General features: G+C 46.5%; 1 protein-coding gene across 2 annotated transcripts in view; it reads left to right on the forward strand.

Annotated features, from left to right (window-relative positions):
- Window positions 1-16,337, forward strand: part of MYO5C (myosin VC) — a 117,740-nt gene that overhangs the window by 19,364 nt on the left and 82,039 nt on the right. For both annotated transcript variants that reach the window (XM_066276293.1, XM_066276294.1), the window contains exons 2-6: window positions 3,134-3,244; window positions 6,458-6,623; window positions 7,613-7,757; window positions 12,502-12,658; window positions 14,291-14,434. In XM_066276293.1, coding sequence (XP_066132390.1) covers window positions 3,134-3,244; window positions 6,458-6,623; window positions 7,613-7,757; window positions 12,502-12,658; window positions 14,291-14,434 — 723 coding nt within the window. The remainder of the gene's footprint in view (window positions 1-3,133; window positions 3,245-6,457; window positions 6,624-7,612; window positions 7,758-12,501; window positions 12,659-14,290; window positions 14,435-16,337) is intronic.

Consider the following 16,337-nt stretch of genomic DNA (forward strand, 5'->3'; position numbering starts at 1 on the left):
AGTTTGCTAATATTTTGTTGAGTATTTTAGCATCTAAATTCATCTGGGATATTGACCTATAGTTTTCTTTCTTTCTGTTGTCTTTGTCTGGGAAAACACACAAAGCTTAAGTCTGTGTTCTCTGACTTTTGAAAAGCGCTTAGCACCTGTGTAATGCAAACCTCATCCAGGCTTGGAGTGATGCCGTCAGCCCAGGTCATTTCTTCACGTCTTTCCCAGTCGCTTGTAGGCCCGAGCTGCCCCCAGATGCTCTACTGCTCTGATTTTTTCTGACTGTACATTAGTTTTATCTGTTCTAGCACTTCATTTAAAGCAGCGGTTTAAATGGACCCACTGATTTAAAGGGTCTTACACAGAATATACTTATTTGTGTAAATCTTTAACTAACCCTACTGCTTTAGAGATTCATTCAAGGCCTGCCTTTTATCAGTAATTGACTTTTTATTGGTTAGTTGTATTCCATTGTTCGAGTACACCACAGTTGTATTTTTTCTCTTTTTATTATTATTATTATTTTTTTGTATTTTTCTGAAGCTGGAAACGGGGAGAGACAGTCAGACAGACTCCCGCATGCGCCTGACCGGGATCCACCCGGCACACCCATCAGGGGCGACGCTCTGCCCACCAGGGGCCGATGCTCTGCCCCTCCAGGGCATCGCTCTGCCACGACCAGAGCCACTCTAGCGCCTGGGGCAGAGGCCAAGGAGCCATCCCCAGCGCCCGGGCCATCTTTGCTCCAATGGAGCCCTGGCTGTGGGAGGGGAAGAGAGAGACAGAGAGGAAGGAGGGGGGGTGGAGAAGCAAATGGGCGCCTCTCCTATGTGCCCTGGCCGGGAATCGAACTCGGGTCCCCCCACACGCCAGGCCGACGCTCTACCGCTGAGCCAACCGGCCAGGGCCTATTTTTAAAATTTATTCTCATATTAATGGACATGTAGCCTATTTCCAGTTTGGGGCTATTTTGGAAACTGTGGTGTTCATCCCAGCTCTTCTCCTGGGGAACCTGGAGGACAGTTTTCTCTGGAAAGTGAGGGTTAGATACTGCCGACCTCTCAGGCTTCATCAAGATCTGGTATCCTGGGCTATTGAGCCTCTAGATTCAAGAGCTTTCCTAAGTATTGCTGCATGTGTTCATCTGGTGCTTCCCAGTTCTTGTTCCTATTGGCCTGCTCATGTCCCAGGACATCAGGGTACCTGTAGGGGTGCCCTGTTGATAGAACTACTGATATATGAGCCAAGAGATGCAAATATGCTTATATGTACATGCAGCTATAGGTAAGTGATTGGCTAGGTTAGTAGGAAGACCACAGTGAACTATAAAAAGATGCCTTACCCTTTTGCAACCTAGCACTGTGCCAAACATAGACATCATAGATGTTTAGCAAGTGTTTATCGAATGAATGAATAAATGAATGAATGAATAAATGAATGAATTGAATTGAATGAATGAACAAATGGACAGATGAGTGAATTTACAGATTGTCACAGGAAACTTGGATGTGGTGCCGGGTGGGAGAGCAGACACAGTCAGTGCACAGTGCAGCAGCGTGCCTGGAGGGGAGAAAGGAACAAGTCACAGGGCCCTATGACGACAGCTGCAGTGTAGCACCTGGTAGCCGCTGTGTCTTTACCTTAAGCAGTACTCAGGTACCACTGATAAATTCTGGAGAGTGAGACCACCCTCTTTCTAATGTGTGAATTATTAGGCATGTGTATTAGTCTGTGTGGGCTGCCATAACAAAACACCACAGACTGGGTGCTTACACAACAGAATTTTTTTTTTTTTTTTTTTTTTTAGTTTTTTAGGTTTTTTTTACAGGGACAGAGAGAGAGTCAGATAGAGGGATAGATAGAGGCAGACAGACAGGAACCGAGAGAGATGAGAAGCATCAGTCATCAGTTTTTTGTTGTGTCACCTAGTTGTTCATTGATTGCTTTCTCATATGTGCCATGACCATGGGCCTTCAGCAGACTGAGCAACCCCTTGCTCGAGCCAGTGACCTTGGGTCCAAGCTGGTGAGCTTTTTGCTCAAGCCAGACGAGCTCGCGCTCAAGCTGGCAACCTCGGGGTCTCGAACCTGGGTCCTTCCGCATCCCAGTCCGACGCTCTATCCACTGCGCCACCGCCTGGTCAGGCACAACAGACATTTATTTCTCACAGTTCTGGAGTCTGGGAATTCCTAGACCAAGGTGTTGGTGGGGTTGGTGTGTGGTGAGGACCTTTCCCATTGGGTGTAGACAGCTGCCATCTCACTATTGACTCACACGTCCCTTCATCAGCTTCATTAGTGCATGCAGGTGAAGTATGTGCAAACTCTCTGGTATCTCTCTTCTTAAAAGGACATATCCTATATGATCAGGGCCTTATGACTTCATTTAACCTTAACTACCTCTTAAAGACCCTGTCTCCAAATACAGTCACACTGGACATTAGGGCTTTAACATATGAATTTTGGAGGGGACATAATTCAGTATGTAGCAGTATGGTTCTGCAGAAAGACTTGCACATGAGCACTGAGCCAGGGCTACCAACCGCTTGTTGGGACTGGAGCTCAGCAGCTGCATCCGGACTGCTGCATTCCCCGCAGCGGGAGGGACTCCCTGGCTGCTCCCCTGTGGTGAGACTGGGATAATGCTGCTGTGACATCACTTCTGTAGCACTTTGCAAAGTGCTTTCCAGTACATAGTCTAATTTGACCTCCCAGCAAACCTGTGAGGTATTGTCGTACCCATTTTATGAATGGGAAAAATGAGGCACAACAAGTTTATTGTCTGGCCATGCACCCCCAGTCCAGTAGTGAACCAAGGGTCTCTGCTCTAATTCTAGTAGACAGCACCCAGGTTGTCCCTTTAAAGGCACGCATGGGTTTTCTTCTCACTCCCGGGCTCTCAATTCTCAAGATGCATTTGGGAGGCTTTAGGGATTCCGCGGCCTAGAAAATGAAGAGCAGCTAAGCCTGCTGCGTTGCAGGTACACTGAAGATCACTTCATAAGCAAAAATGAGGTAGAAGTATTGCTAAGGAAGGAACTGATCTAGTGGACAGAAACAAACCCCCCTGAGTCTCATCGCCTGATGATCTGTGTCTTATTTTTAAAGCGCTGAAGTTAAGCCTGTCTTTTTGTGTTGGCCAGTACAACAGGGTTTGGATTCCTGATCCTGAAGAAGTTTGGAAATCTGCTGAAATAGCAAAGGACTACAGAGCTGGTGACAAAGTCCTGCGACTTCTGCTGGAGGATGGAACGGTAGGGTCCTTGCTGGCTGTGTAGCTACCAGGATGTATTAAGGTAACCAAGGCACAGTGGACAAAGTGTCGACCTGGAACGCTGAGGTCGCCGGTTCAAAACCCTGGGCCTGCCCGGTTAAGGCACATATGGGAGTTGATGCTTCCTGCTCTTCTCCCCCTTCTCTCTCTCTCTCTCTCTCTCTCTCTCTCTCTTCTCTCTCTTTGTCTCTCTTCTCTAAAATGAATTTTAAAAAGGGGGGTAACCAGGGTATGTGGTGGGTTGGGAAAATGGTCCTGGGGGAGCAGCCACGGAGGGCACATAAGGGGCACTCAGACTGGCCAGCTGCCTGTGAATGCACTCGTGTTTGTAACACCCCCCCTGCCCCCTACCCACCCTGCACTCATCCCATGCTGCCCAAATGAAGGCAAACGTTCCCTACCTCGCTCTGTAATAAGATGCAGCAGAGGGCTCTGTGCTTTGTGCTGCATTTCCAGGGATTCAGCCTGGATGGGAGAGTGCTGACAGGTGCTTGGCCATTTTGGTTTCCTATATCTCAGCACAGAGACCAAGCAAAGACAAGGCACTCAGAGGGAAGTGGCTTGAGCCCCAGGCATAAACTGTCGGAGAACAATATCAGGAGGGAAGATGAAGAGAAATAGAGGAGGGAGATGGAAAATGGGGAGGGAGAGGGAGGTGTGAGAGGGGAACAGGAAGAGCGAGTCAGGCTGTGGATGGATAGAAACTTGTAAGAATTGGGACCTCCAGGAGGGAGCACCGAGGGACGAGTAGGGAAGTGACGGGAGATGGTACAAGTGGAAAGTAATGTTCAGCTTTGTGTGACACTGTGAGGGGCCTCTCTCAGTGTTGGTGTGGCAAGAGGGAGATGGAGGTTGAGCAGGAAGATCAGCAGTTGTTCCCACAATGGAGCGTTGATGAGGAGTTTCTCTCAAAGGCTGGTTATGCCTTTTGATGACCAACTTCTGCAGATTTTGCCTTTGCTTTAATTATCCATCACAAGTTTTCCTATCCCTCCCCTAGTGCTGATGACATCCCACTAGATCCGTAGCTAAGGTGGCCCTGCCTTTTAGAATGAGGCATCTGGACACAGAGCTGGACAGAGGATTCTGGATCCATCCGGATGCCACATTTTGTCTGGGGAATATCATACGAATATTGAAATGCTGGAATTTCCAAAGCATGCAGATGGCCTCTGTAGAGATAGGACACAATGTTTCCAGTCAGAGTATCTTGGATGTAGGAGTCATTTCCTGAGAAACTAGAAGGAAAACAAACGTAGAAATTAAGGGCACATCCTCTAGAATCAGAATATCCGGGTTCAGAACCTGCCACCGCAGCTCACTAGTCTGTGACCGTGAGCCCTTTGATCTCATATGTAAGATGGAGTTAGGAACAGTACAGCATCACAGGGAGGGTCGGTGAGGAGCAGATGAGCTAATCCAGGTGGCGTGTGCAGATGCAGCAGGTGTAGCGAGAGGGCGCTGTGCCCGCACGCAGCCTTTCCTCTCCCACCTGCAGCTCCTGCAGGCTGTGTCGAGTGCGTCCTGTGCAGGCAGGGTTCTCATTAGGGATCAGACGGCTCTGGGAGAAAAATCTCAGCTGCTGCGGTGACATTTGCTGCTTTAGTAATATCAACAGGGCTTCAGGTAGCAACGTTCCTGGCCCTGATCCAGCCACCCAGAGGAGGAGGGACAGGCAGGTAAGATGGCAGGCAGCCAGACTGCTCTGTCACTGGACTCTTTGTCCATACCATGAAGGACAAAACCTGCTCTGTGTGGGAAAATGGCATCTCTGCCTCCTACCCTCAGTCCGGTGTTCTTCATGTTCTCTCCCCTCCCTTAGACTGTCTGTTCTGTTTGTCTTCCTCTCTCTCTCTTTCTTTGTTTCTTTCACACACACACACACACACACACACACACACACACTGGCTGAACTGGAAAATTTAATTAATTTAAAACAAATAACAGAAAAACTCATAGGGAGTGTAAAAATTATGTACGAGTGGCATTTTTATTAATTTTGTTCTCAGAATAAAAGTGTGTAGATGAAGACTGTTCTCTTAAAGCAGGCCCACAGATATATAATTGCATTGTCAATGGAACGGTTGTCCTGGACCGCCCTAGGCTGCTCTCCTTAAGCAAAACAGACCAAGCAACCAGCAGACTAAACCCTTGTCAGCATTGATAGGAGGCATCAGGATGGAGCCTCAGAGTCAGCCAGACCCATATTAGCTGTGTGACCTTGGACAAGGAGCTCAACCTCTCTGAACCTGTCTCCTTACCTGTTAATTAGGGTAGCCATGTTCTCCTTGGAAGGCAGTTTTGAGGATTAAATGAAATAACCAGTGCTGAGTGCTTGATATAGGGTCCGTATAGTGGTCACTCGCTAAGGGCCAGCTGAGCCACCTTGAGCTGGTCCAGGACCGTATATGGAAAGAAAGGCAGCCTGGGAAGGTGGGAGGGAAACAAGCTTGTTCAAGTCACTTCCCCAAGCTGTGAAAGGAAAGTGAAGGAGTGGAGGGCGTTGGAAGAGGTGGCCGTAAGATCTGAAGATGTCTGACACTTGGCAGGCCGAGCTGTCTGTGAGACAGACACCACAAGGCGTGCTGACCTGGCCTTTGTTCTGCTCAGGCCGCTGCTTTTGGAACAGTGGGTGAAGTCCAGCAGAGGAGAGGCCAGTCTGGGCAGGCGACTCAGCCCAGGGTGAGGAGGTTAGTGAGCCCTCAGGACCACATGTGGCCTCTTTCAGAGAGACCACCGCCTGCGTGGACCCCTTCAGAAGCTTGTCATCACGAAGCGTGTCAGCTGCCAACAGTGTTCTCCAGCCTAAAAGCTACAAAAGGACCTTAGGTGACTGTGTCATTTCCAGCAGCAGAATTCTGTTTTCAACCCAAAACTTCCAAGGCGCCCAATCTCGAAACCATGTACAAGTGGGGCCCCTGATCTGTAGTCTAGCCAGTCTTTTCACAGGTTAGAGAAGAGAGACCCTGAGAGGCCGTGACTCATCCTAGGGCATCCAGCCAATACCCGGTCCCCTGGCTCCCACTTTTTAAAAGTCAGCCGTGAAGATAATGTTCTCATTGCTCCAAATAAATTTGGTTTTCAGAGAGTCAGGGATCACTCTGAAAGCGGGTCAGTAGGGCAGAGACAGTGGTCCAGCAGAAACACCAAAAATCTTTTACTTCCAGAACTTTAATTCTTTCTTTGTCTGTAGGAGCTGGATTACTCCATTGATCCAGAAGCCCTGCCTCCGCTCCGGAACCCTGACATCCTCGTGGGTGAGAATGACCTCACGGCTCTCAGCTACCTCCACGAGCCCGCCGTGCTCCACAACCTCAGAGTCCGCTTCGCCGAGTCCAAACTCATTTACACGTACAGTGGTAAGGAGAGTGTCCATCCCTCGGAGGGCAGGGATGGCACCGAACTTACTGCCTGCTGTCTGGGTCATCCTGATCATACATTTCACATTACATTTCTATTAAGAATGTTGACTTTTGTCAAAAGGTGTAATCACACCCAAACATTTGCCCGAAGTTCTATCTGAAAGGTACAGACATTTGATCTTAGAGAGTTTATCATAAGAAGTGTCTAGGTGGGGAGAATTTTCAACAAGAGCTAAGATTAGACTACGAAAAAAATATGTAGATCAAGCTTGTGTTTGAGTTTTTCATTGAATTTGATAGACTTATTACTTCTTTGGAGTAATGATATTATCATTATATTTACATGGAGAAGTGCCAAAACCGGCCCTGGCTCAGTGGTAGAGTGTCAGCCTGGTGTGTGGATGTCCCAGGTTTGATTCCAGGTCAGGGCACACAAGAGAAGCACCCATCTGCTTCTCCACCCCTCCTCCTCTCACTTCTCTCTCTCTCTTGCTTTTCTCTCTTTCTCTCTCTCTCTCTCTCTTTTCCCCTCCTGCAGCCATGGCTCAATTGGAGCTAGTTGGCCCTGAGCACTGAGGATGGTTCCATGGCCTCTGCCTCAGGCGCTAAGAAGAGCTCAGTTGCTGAGCAATGAGGCAACACCCCAGATGGGCAGAGCATCACCCCTAGTGGGCTGGCCACGTGGATCCCTATCGGGGTGCATGTGGGAGTCTATCTCTGCCTCCCCTCTTCTCACTGAATAAAAAAGAAAAAGAAAGAATTGCCAAAATCTCTCGGTTTTAGGGCAATCTCACCTGTCAACTAACCCTCTCAGAGTAGCCCAGATATGCAGGTGGCATCAGCAGGGAACTGATTTGGAGCACGAAGTGACCTTTCCAAAGTCACACAGAAGGTTTAATAAGTGGCAGAGTTGAGGTTTGTCAAAAGAAGCTAGAGGAACGGGTGATAGTGAGAACCCCATCATTGTGTTTGACATCTTTTCTCAGGAATCATTTTGGTGGCCATGAATCCTTACAAGCAGCTGCCGATATACGGAGATGCCATCATCCACGCCTACAGTGGGCAGAACATGGGCGACATGGACCCGCACATATTTGCTGTGGCAGAAGAGGCATACAAGCAGATGGCCAGGTAGCCTCCTGCCAGGCGGGGCTTCCTCTTGCTCTCCTAATGCTCCTGCATTGCTGGGTCCTCACTGGGGAGGGGAGACATCTGGCTTGGTCTCATTAAATATGACCATCAGACCAGAGGGAGTGCTTGGTAGAGCAGACTACCTGTACCAAGTAGCAAATGATCCTCAGTATGTAACTGACCTTTTTAAACTGAGTTTCCTCGGTTTTATTCTTTCTAGGTAGTCAAAAGTTGGTCTTACCCATCTTGGAATAGCAAATGCTATTTCTATGATAGATGGGCACAAGTTTCAGCTGGAGGAGATTTGTGGGGAGGCTTTTTTTATTGTTTGTTTGTTTTTAAGGGAGAAAGAGACAAACAGGAAGGGAGAGATGAGAAGTATCAAGTCATAGTTGCAGCACTTTAGTTGTTCATTGATTGCTTCTCATACGTGCCTTGATGGGGGGGGGGGCTCTAGCTGAACCAGTGACCCCTTGCTCAAGCCAGCAACCTTGGGCTCAAGTCAGAGACCTTGGGCTTCAAGCCAGTGACCTTTGGGCTCAAGCCAGAGACTGTGGGGTCATGTCTATGATCTGGCATTCAAGCTGGCCATCCCATGTTCAAGCTGTTGAGCCCACGCTCAAGCCAGCAACCTCAGGGTTTTAAACCTAAGTCTTTTTCATCCCAGGTCAATGCTCTATTCACTGTGCCACCACCTGGTTAGATAAGAGATTTGTGGTTTTACCCTCATTTTGCCACATGTTTTTTTATGGCCTGTTGGAGTTCTTGTTTTGCTAGCAAACGTTGATTAAAAGCCTCCTGTGGGCCAGTTGCCATGCATACATTCCTGTACATCATCTTGGATGCCTCAGAACAGCCCATGATGAAGAGGCCTGGGAAGTAAGCAGAATTGAGAGCCGTCCACACAAGGTCACCCAGCACGTAGAAGGCTAGGATTTGCACTCAGACTTTTCAACACCACATGTGATTTCTTTTCCCCAGAGCCACCCTCTTTTGGCTTCAATGTCCTCATCTGTAGAGTGTGAAGAATAAAAACACCACCTTATCTTTGTCAATCACTGTACAGTTTGCAAAAGCACTGTCGCAGACAGTGGTCTTTGAGTCCTCCAACTCTCCGGAGAAACCAGCGGAGCTCCCCTCGCTGCCCTCATTGCGCAGATGAAAACCTGAAGCATGGGACCTGGGCCTGCTCATTAGTTACCATGTAACCCCGGGCACAGTGCCCCATCTCCTCAACCCCCGTGTCCTCATCAGTGAGCTGGAGGCTCGGAGAGCACCCATTCCAAGCGCCATTGCTTATACTCAGGAGAAAATAATGATGGCTTGAACCAGGCGGAACTGTGTGGCTCTCCTGTAGAGGCGTCTGCTGCGCAATCCAGGGCCGCACCGCGCTTCCTCCTCATCTTCCAGGACCCACTGCCTTGCAGCCCCCCCCCGTCCCTGTGGGCCTTCCCCTCAGGGCCAAGCTGAGACTTGGTTGTTTCCTCCATATGCAGAGTGTCCCAGGGGAAGTTGTGCCCCTCCCAGATAAGGAGACTTTCCAGAAGCCCCATAGAGCACTTCTGATCACAGCTCATTGGCCAGGACCTACTCACATGGCCATGCCTAGCCACAAAGGAAGTGGGGATATGTAGTTTTTCATATGGGTGGCACTGGTGCCACCTAAAAATCGGGGCCTTAGGAAGAAAGGGGTCAATAAATGTCAGGTAGGGAGTTACCAACTAATAACCAAATACCTTGGTTCCTGCCACAAGTTTCTTTCCAACCCTAGAACACTTGTGATTCTAGCATTTGCCCTGGTTCCCTGCAGGTCCAAGGGACCAGCGCTGCTCCCAGGCGTGTGAGCTGCGTGGAGCCACAGGCCTAAGTTGGGCTCAAGCTTGACAAGCCAGTTTTCTCCACAGGTCTATCTGTCTAACTGCCGCAGCGGGACAAACATGAGCCAGGTTCCTGTGGGGCTTGCCGAGACTAGACTGGAGTCCAGAGAGCCTGATATGAATAACCCAGCCCTGTCCCCCTGGCCGAGGGGCACCAGGGTGTCATTCACCTCAGGGTCACAGCTTCCTCCTTTGAACCAGGAGCTCTGCTCAGTCTCCCAGGTTCTCTCCAGTGTTCACAAGGGAGGCTGTGCTCCATGCCCTGGGTCAAGTCATTTTATCTCCAAATCACTCTTTTACTCGTCTGTAGAATGGATATAAGTGGTGTAGGATTTTTGTGAGGCTTAAATGAGAATCCTATAAAGTATTTACGAAGCCACAGACACATAAGCCGTGCTAGATATATAAAATGGCATTACAATGTTTTACTATCGTCAGGGGTAGTCAACCTTTATATACCTACCGCCCACTTTTGTATCTCTGTTAGTAGTAAAATTTTCTAACTGTCCACCGGTTCCACAGTAATGGTGATTTATAAAGTAGGGAAGTAACTTTACTTTATAAAATTTATAAAGCAGAGTTACAGCAAGTTAAAGCAAGTACTTTATGTTGGATTTTTGCTACGTTTGGCAGAATAAATCTTTATAAAACAACTTATTATAGTTAAATCTATCTTTTTATTTATACTTTGGTTGCTCCGCTACCGCCCACCATGAAAGCTGAAATGCCCACTAGTGGGTGGTAGGGACCAGGTTGACTACCACTCTACTATCATAATCTTATGAAAAGTTTAATGCATTTTTTAAGATCCTAAATTATGTAACAGCATTTTGGCTTACAGAACACTTACATTCCCAAGCATCTTTTGAATAATTGCTCTCCAAATAATGTCTTTAAAATATTTTTATATTTAAGTGGGTATATGGAGAAAGGAGTGTTGACATAGGCCGGAGACTGCTTTCTTTAGAGACCTGTTTGCAGAGATGGCCCTGGGCTGGCTCTGGGAACTTGGATTTCAGGAAGGTTCTCACCATTTCTTTATTGATAAGAGTGGCTCATTGTACCTAAGCTTAAATGGTTTACGTAAACAGTGTGGTTCATGCTAAACATCTGCTTTCTTCTGGGCATCTGGAATTTTTGTATCTGTTAAGGCAGGGGTCCCCAAACTTTTTACACAGGGGGCCAGTTCACTGTCCCTCAGACCGTTGGAGGGCTGGACTATTTAAAAAACTATGAACAAATCCCTATGCACACTGCACATATCTTATTTTAAAGTAAAAAAACAAAACAGGAAAAAATACAATATTTAAAATAAAAAACAATTTTTTTTTCAGTGACAGAGAGTCAGAGAGAGGGATAGAGAGGGACAGACAGACAGGAACGGAGAGAGATGAGAAGCATCAATCACTAGTTTTTTGTTGCGACACCTTAGTTGTTCATTGATTGCTTTCTCATATGTGCCTTGACCATGGGGCTGCAGCAGACTGAGTAACCCCTTGCTCAAGCCAGCGACCTTGGGTCCAAGCTGGTGAGCTTTGTTCAAACCAGATGAGCCCATGCTCAAGCTGGCGACCTCCGGGTCTCGAACCTGGGTTTTCCGCATCCCAGTCCAATGCTTTATCCACTGTGCTACTGCCCAGTCAGGCAAGAACAAGTAAATTTAAATCAACAAACTGACCAGTATTTCAATGGGAACTATGCTTCTCTCACTGACCGCCAATGAAAGAGGTGCCCCTTCCGGAAGTGCGGCAGGGGCCGGATAAATGGCCTCAAGGGGCCATATGCGGCCCACGGGCCGTAGTTTGGGGACCCCTGTGTTAAGGGATGCCTACATGCTCAGCCTCCAGTAAAAACTCTGAGCACTGAGTCTATAATAAGCTTCCCAGTGAGACAACATTTCTCATGCTGTCTCAGTTCTTTGCTGGAAGAGTTGTGTCCTGTGTGACTCCACTGGGAGAGGACTCCTGGAAGTTTACACCTGGCTTCCTCTGAACTTGGCCCCAGATGTCTTCCCCTGTGCTGAGTTAGTCTGTGTCCTTTTGGTGTAATCTTAGCCATGAGTACCACCAAATGCTGTGTCCTGTGAGTCCTCCCAGTGGACCATTGAGCCTGGGATTGGGCTTGGGGACCCTCAGCACAGGAGACAGCAGGAAACAAAATCGTGAGTTCAGCATGGTCACGTAGGAAAAAAGACTAGAAGGAAATTCACTGGAATGCTGAAAATATTAGTTACTTTAGTGCAGCAATTTTCAAACCTATTTCATCTCATGGCACACAAACTAATTACTAAAATTCTGCAGTACACCAACAAACATATTTTTTTTGCTGAGCTGACAAAAACAAAGTAAGTGTGATTTTGATTCACACTGGATGGCTGTTGCTATGTTGGCTGTCATTGTTTTTATTTGACAATCTAAGGGACAAGAGGTCAGTGCTCCTGACTAGTCAAGTATTACATGTTTTTTAAAAAAGATTTTATTTATTCATTTTTAGAAAGGAGAGAGATACAGAGAGAGAGAGAGAGAGAGCCAGAAAGGGGAGGAGCAGGAAGCATCAACTCCCATATGTGCCTTGACCAGACAAGCCTGGGGTTTCCAAACTGCAACCTCAGTGGTCCAGGCTTTATCTACTGAGCCACCACAGGTCAGGACAAGTATTGCATGTTTGAAAAAGTCTTGTGGTGCACCGGTATGCCACGCCACGCCACGCCACGCCACGCCATGGCACACTGGGTGAAAATTGCTGGGTTAGAGTGATGAATCAAAGTTTCCCTTCCAGATTGTCTGCATTTTCCTAAATGAGTAGACACTGCCTTTTTAATGGGGAGAAATGAACATTTTAAACACCCTTTCATTTGTTTTCTTTAGAAACAATAAAAATCAGTCAATAATTGTAAGCGGGGAGTCGGGCGCTGGAAAGACGGTGTCTGCTCGCTATGCCATGAGGTACTTTGCCACCGTCAGCAAGTCGAGCAGTACTGCCCACGTGGAAGACAAGGTTCTGGCATCTAACCCCATAACCGAGGTGCGTACCAGGGTGGGCTGGGGGTGGGCTGGGGCAGCGGCGTGTTCCCACCCTTTAAAGACCAAACAGGCGAGCGGAGGACAGAGTCTGGAGCGCTGTTCCCCAGTGGGCTCTGAAGAAGAGGGGGGCAGCTTGCTGCTTCTGAGGCTCTGCTCTTCTGCCTGCTGTGCCAGAAATTCTCCCGCCAGGTTTCAGGAGTCCCCTGATTCCATTTATATCCCAAGGGAATAAACCACAGACACCAGTCCACTGAGACCAGGACAGCTCTCTAGCTAACCGGCACCAGCTTTCCTGAGCTGATGGTTAAATATTCAGGAATTTTATTGTGAGCTATGTTAAATCTATGGTAGTTTGAAATCAGTCATGGTGGAAGTATCTACACCTTAAAAATTGGCAAATGCCACATATCAAGGCTCTTCCTCTTTCCCTCCAGGGGATTCATCAGCATAACACCAGTGGTCAGAGGTGTGGGCAAGGCCAGCCCTGTTAGCACTCAGGGGTAAGGGCACAGCCCTCTCAGAACAAGGGGCATCTGAAAAGCTCAGGGGAGGACCCAAAGGCCAGCTCTGGCTGCCTTGCAAAATGGGAAGAGGATTGGTTTGGATTTATTCAGAAGTATAGCAAGTAATTAAGCACATTAGATTTCTAGACCTCTCCTCTCTGTCTTCTCCTCCAGTGGCTATGTATCAGACCACCTATTTTGTTTAAGCCACTGTGCCAGATAATATGGGGCATAATGGAAAAGAGTAAGACCCAGTCCCCAAGTTTTAGAACTCCTCTAACATAACCGTATTTTAAAGTTAAATAGTCGGAGATAGCAATGGAGAAGAAGCCCTGCCCTGTTAAGTGCCCAGTGGGTAATTTCCTGTGCTTGCTTGTTCAGGCTGGCCCTGCCCACAGGCCTGTAAGCTCCCTGAAGGCAAGACCGTGTCTGTTTGGTTCACCTTTGCCTGCTGAGCCTGTGGCCCATCGCAGGGGCTCCGTAAATACACGCTGTAATAAAGTAGGATGACCTGAGCAAGAAGTACTACAGTCTATGTGCGTTAGAAGGGCACTTCTAGGTGAAGGTGCTCAGGGAGGGAGTTGGGCAGAAGAGATGGAGCTCAAGGATAGAAGTGAAAAAGCTAAAATCATGCTGAGTGTGGGAGGGATGGGAGAAGGCAGTTTTTTGGTTGAGTAGAAATTTTGAGTAGGAAAATGGTAAGGGCTAAGGATGGAAATAGAGGTTGAATGAAGGGTGTGGACTTTTAATTGAGCATTTATGATATTTGGAGTATGGATGAGTTGAGGCACTTTATAGTGTCTTATTTTCCTCCCTATTCTGTACAATGCTTATTTTTCCCATATTACAGAGAGATGAAATAACATTCGTAGCATCCCGCAGATAGTAAAAAAGGAACCCGGGGCCTGAAACGTCAGAACCTGTGCTCTCTCTGGTTCTGCTCAGGGTCCCCCAGCAAGAACGAGAAGAGCCTTGAGTAGCAGGCATTCCCTGTGAGCCTTTGGCTGCTTTCTCTGCACCTGCGACCTCCCCCCAGCACACAGGATTGGGTTTTACTAAAACTGCATCAATAATATTAACGCCAAGATCTTTTTAATGTGGTTATTTCAAGAGAGTCCTCTGTTTCGCAGGCTGTTGGGAACGCCAAGACCACCCGCAATGACAACAGCAGTCGGTTTGGGAAATACACAGAAATCAGTTTTGATGAGAGGAATCAAATTATAGGAGCCAACATGAGAACTTACTTGCTGGAGAAATCCAGAGTTGTCTTTCAAGTAAGGATAAAAATATTAAGTTTCCTGTTCCACAACTGTTTAAGTATCATTTACCTTCATATACTTATTAGACAACCTACATTGTCTGTGACTAAAATATATTCCTATCTTTCATTTGCAATTTGGTTTTCTTCTCTGTTTCTTAAAAAATATTTTTAAAATATTTTTCTTATTCCAAAGGTGCTGCCAAATGTTTTTTGGGTTTTTTTTAGATTTTATTATTCATCTTAGAGAGAGGAGAGAGTGAGAGAGAGAGAGAGAGAGAGAAGGGGGAGGAGCAGGAAGCATCAAATCCCCTATGTGCCTTGACCAGGCATGCCCAGGGTTTTGAACCAGCAACCTCAGCATTCCAGGTCGATGCCTTATCCACTGTGCCACCAGAGATCAGGCTTAAAGAATATTTTTTAATTTTTTTATTAAATTTACTTGGGAACCTTGATTAGTAACATTATATAAAGCTCAGGTGTACAACATAATATGACATCTGTATACTAAACTGTGTGCCCAATTCCTGAAGTCTAGTCTCTGTTCTGTCACCATATAGTTGACCCCCTTCACCCTTTTCATCCTCCCCTCACCCCCTTTCTCTCTGATAAACATCATTCTGTCTGTTTATATGAGTCTGGGTTTTTTGTTTGTTTGGGTGTTTGTTCTATTTGTTCATTTGATGCTTTTTTTTTATCCCACAGTTGACTGACATCATATTGTTCTTATCCTTTTCCATTGGACTTATTTCACTTATAATACATACTTTCAAGGTCCATCCATGTTGTCACAAATGGCAATATTTTATCCCTTTTATGGCTTAGTAGCATTCCATTGTGTACATGTACCACATCTTCTTTATCCAGTCTTCCACTGAAGGACATGTAGGCTGTTCCCACATCTTGGCCATTGTGAATAATGCTGCAATGAACATAGGGATACATACACTTTTTCTTTTCAGTTACAGTTTACATTCAACATTATTTTGTATTAGTTTCAGGTATACAGCATAGTAGTTAGATATTAATATACTTTAAAAAGTGATTCCCCTAATATTTCTAGTACCCACCTGGAACTATACATAGTTATTACCATATTATTGCATAGATCTCTGCTAATAAATGTTGTCAAATTTGGGGGGTAGATACCTAGAAGAGTTATACAGTAGCTCTATTCTTAAATTTTTTGAGGAAACTCCATACTGAGAAAAAAGAAAAGACAGGTGTGTGCAATACCAGTGGAGTTGTATGTCCTACAGAAAAGATTATGACTTTTGATTTGGGACACTTAAAAACAATTATTACAGTGTGTGCCTGACCCATGGCGGTGTATTTACCTGGGAACGCTGAGGTTGCCCGTTTGAAACTCCAGGCTTGCCAGTCAAGGCACATACGAGAAGCATCTACTGTGAGTTGATGCTTCCTGCTCTTCCTCCCTCTCCCTTTCCCCCCACTAAAGTCAATAAATAAAATCTTTAAAAAATTATTAGTTTAAAAATCAAGTTTATCTTTCTAGAACAAACAAACAAAAAAAACTGTTTTAAACAGCTGAAGCTGTTAGACTGGCTTTTTGATCAGGAAGAGGATGGGATTAGGGTTAGTGAGGTGGAGTTCAAAAAAAAGCCTTGACCTGACCTGTGGTGGTTCAGTGAATAAAGCTTCCACCTGGAATGCTGAGGCCGCCAGTTTGAAGCCCGGGGCTTGTCTGGTCAAGGCACATATGAGAGTTGATGCTTCCTGTTCTTCTCCCACTTCTCTCTCTCTCCTCTCTTACAAAAAAAAAGGGGGGGAAAAAACCTTTTTCTTTTTTTAAGTAAGATGGAAAAACTTCTCATTGTTTTGGCCCAGGAGGAGAGTGACAGGAAGCCTTGTATTGTGATGATTTTCTTAGAAATTTCAATGAGTAAAATTACAGTATT

The sequence above is a fragment of the Saccopteryx bilineata genome, chromosome 4 (assembly GCF_036850765.1).
Source record: "Saccopteryx bilineata isolate mSacBil1 chromosome 4, mSacBil1_pri_phased_curated, whole genome shotgun sequence".
NCBI classification, from domain to species: Eukaryota; Metazoa; Chordata; class Mammalia; order Chiroptera; family Emballonuridae; genus Saccopteryx; species Saccopteryx bilineata.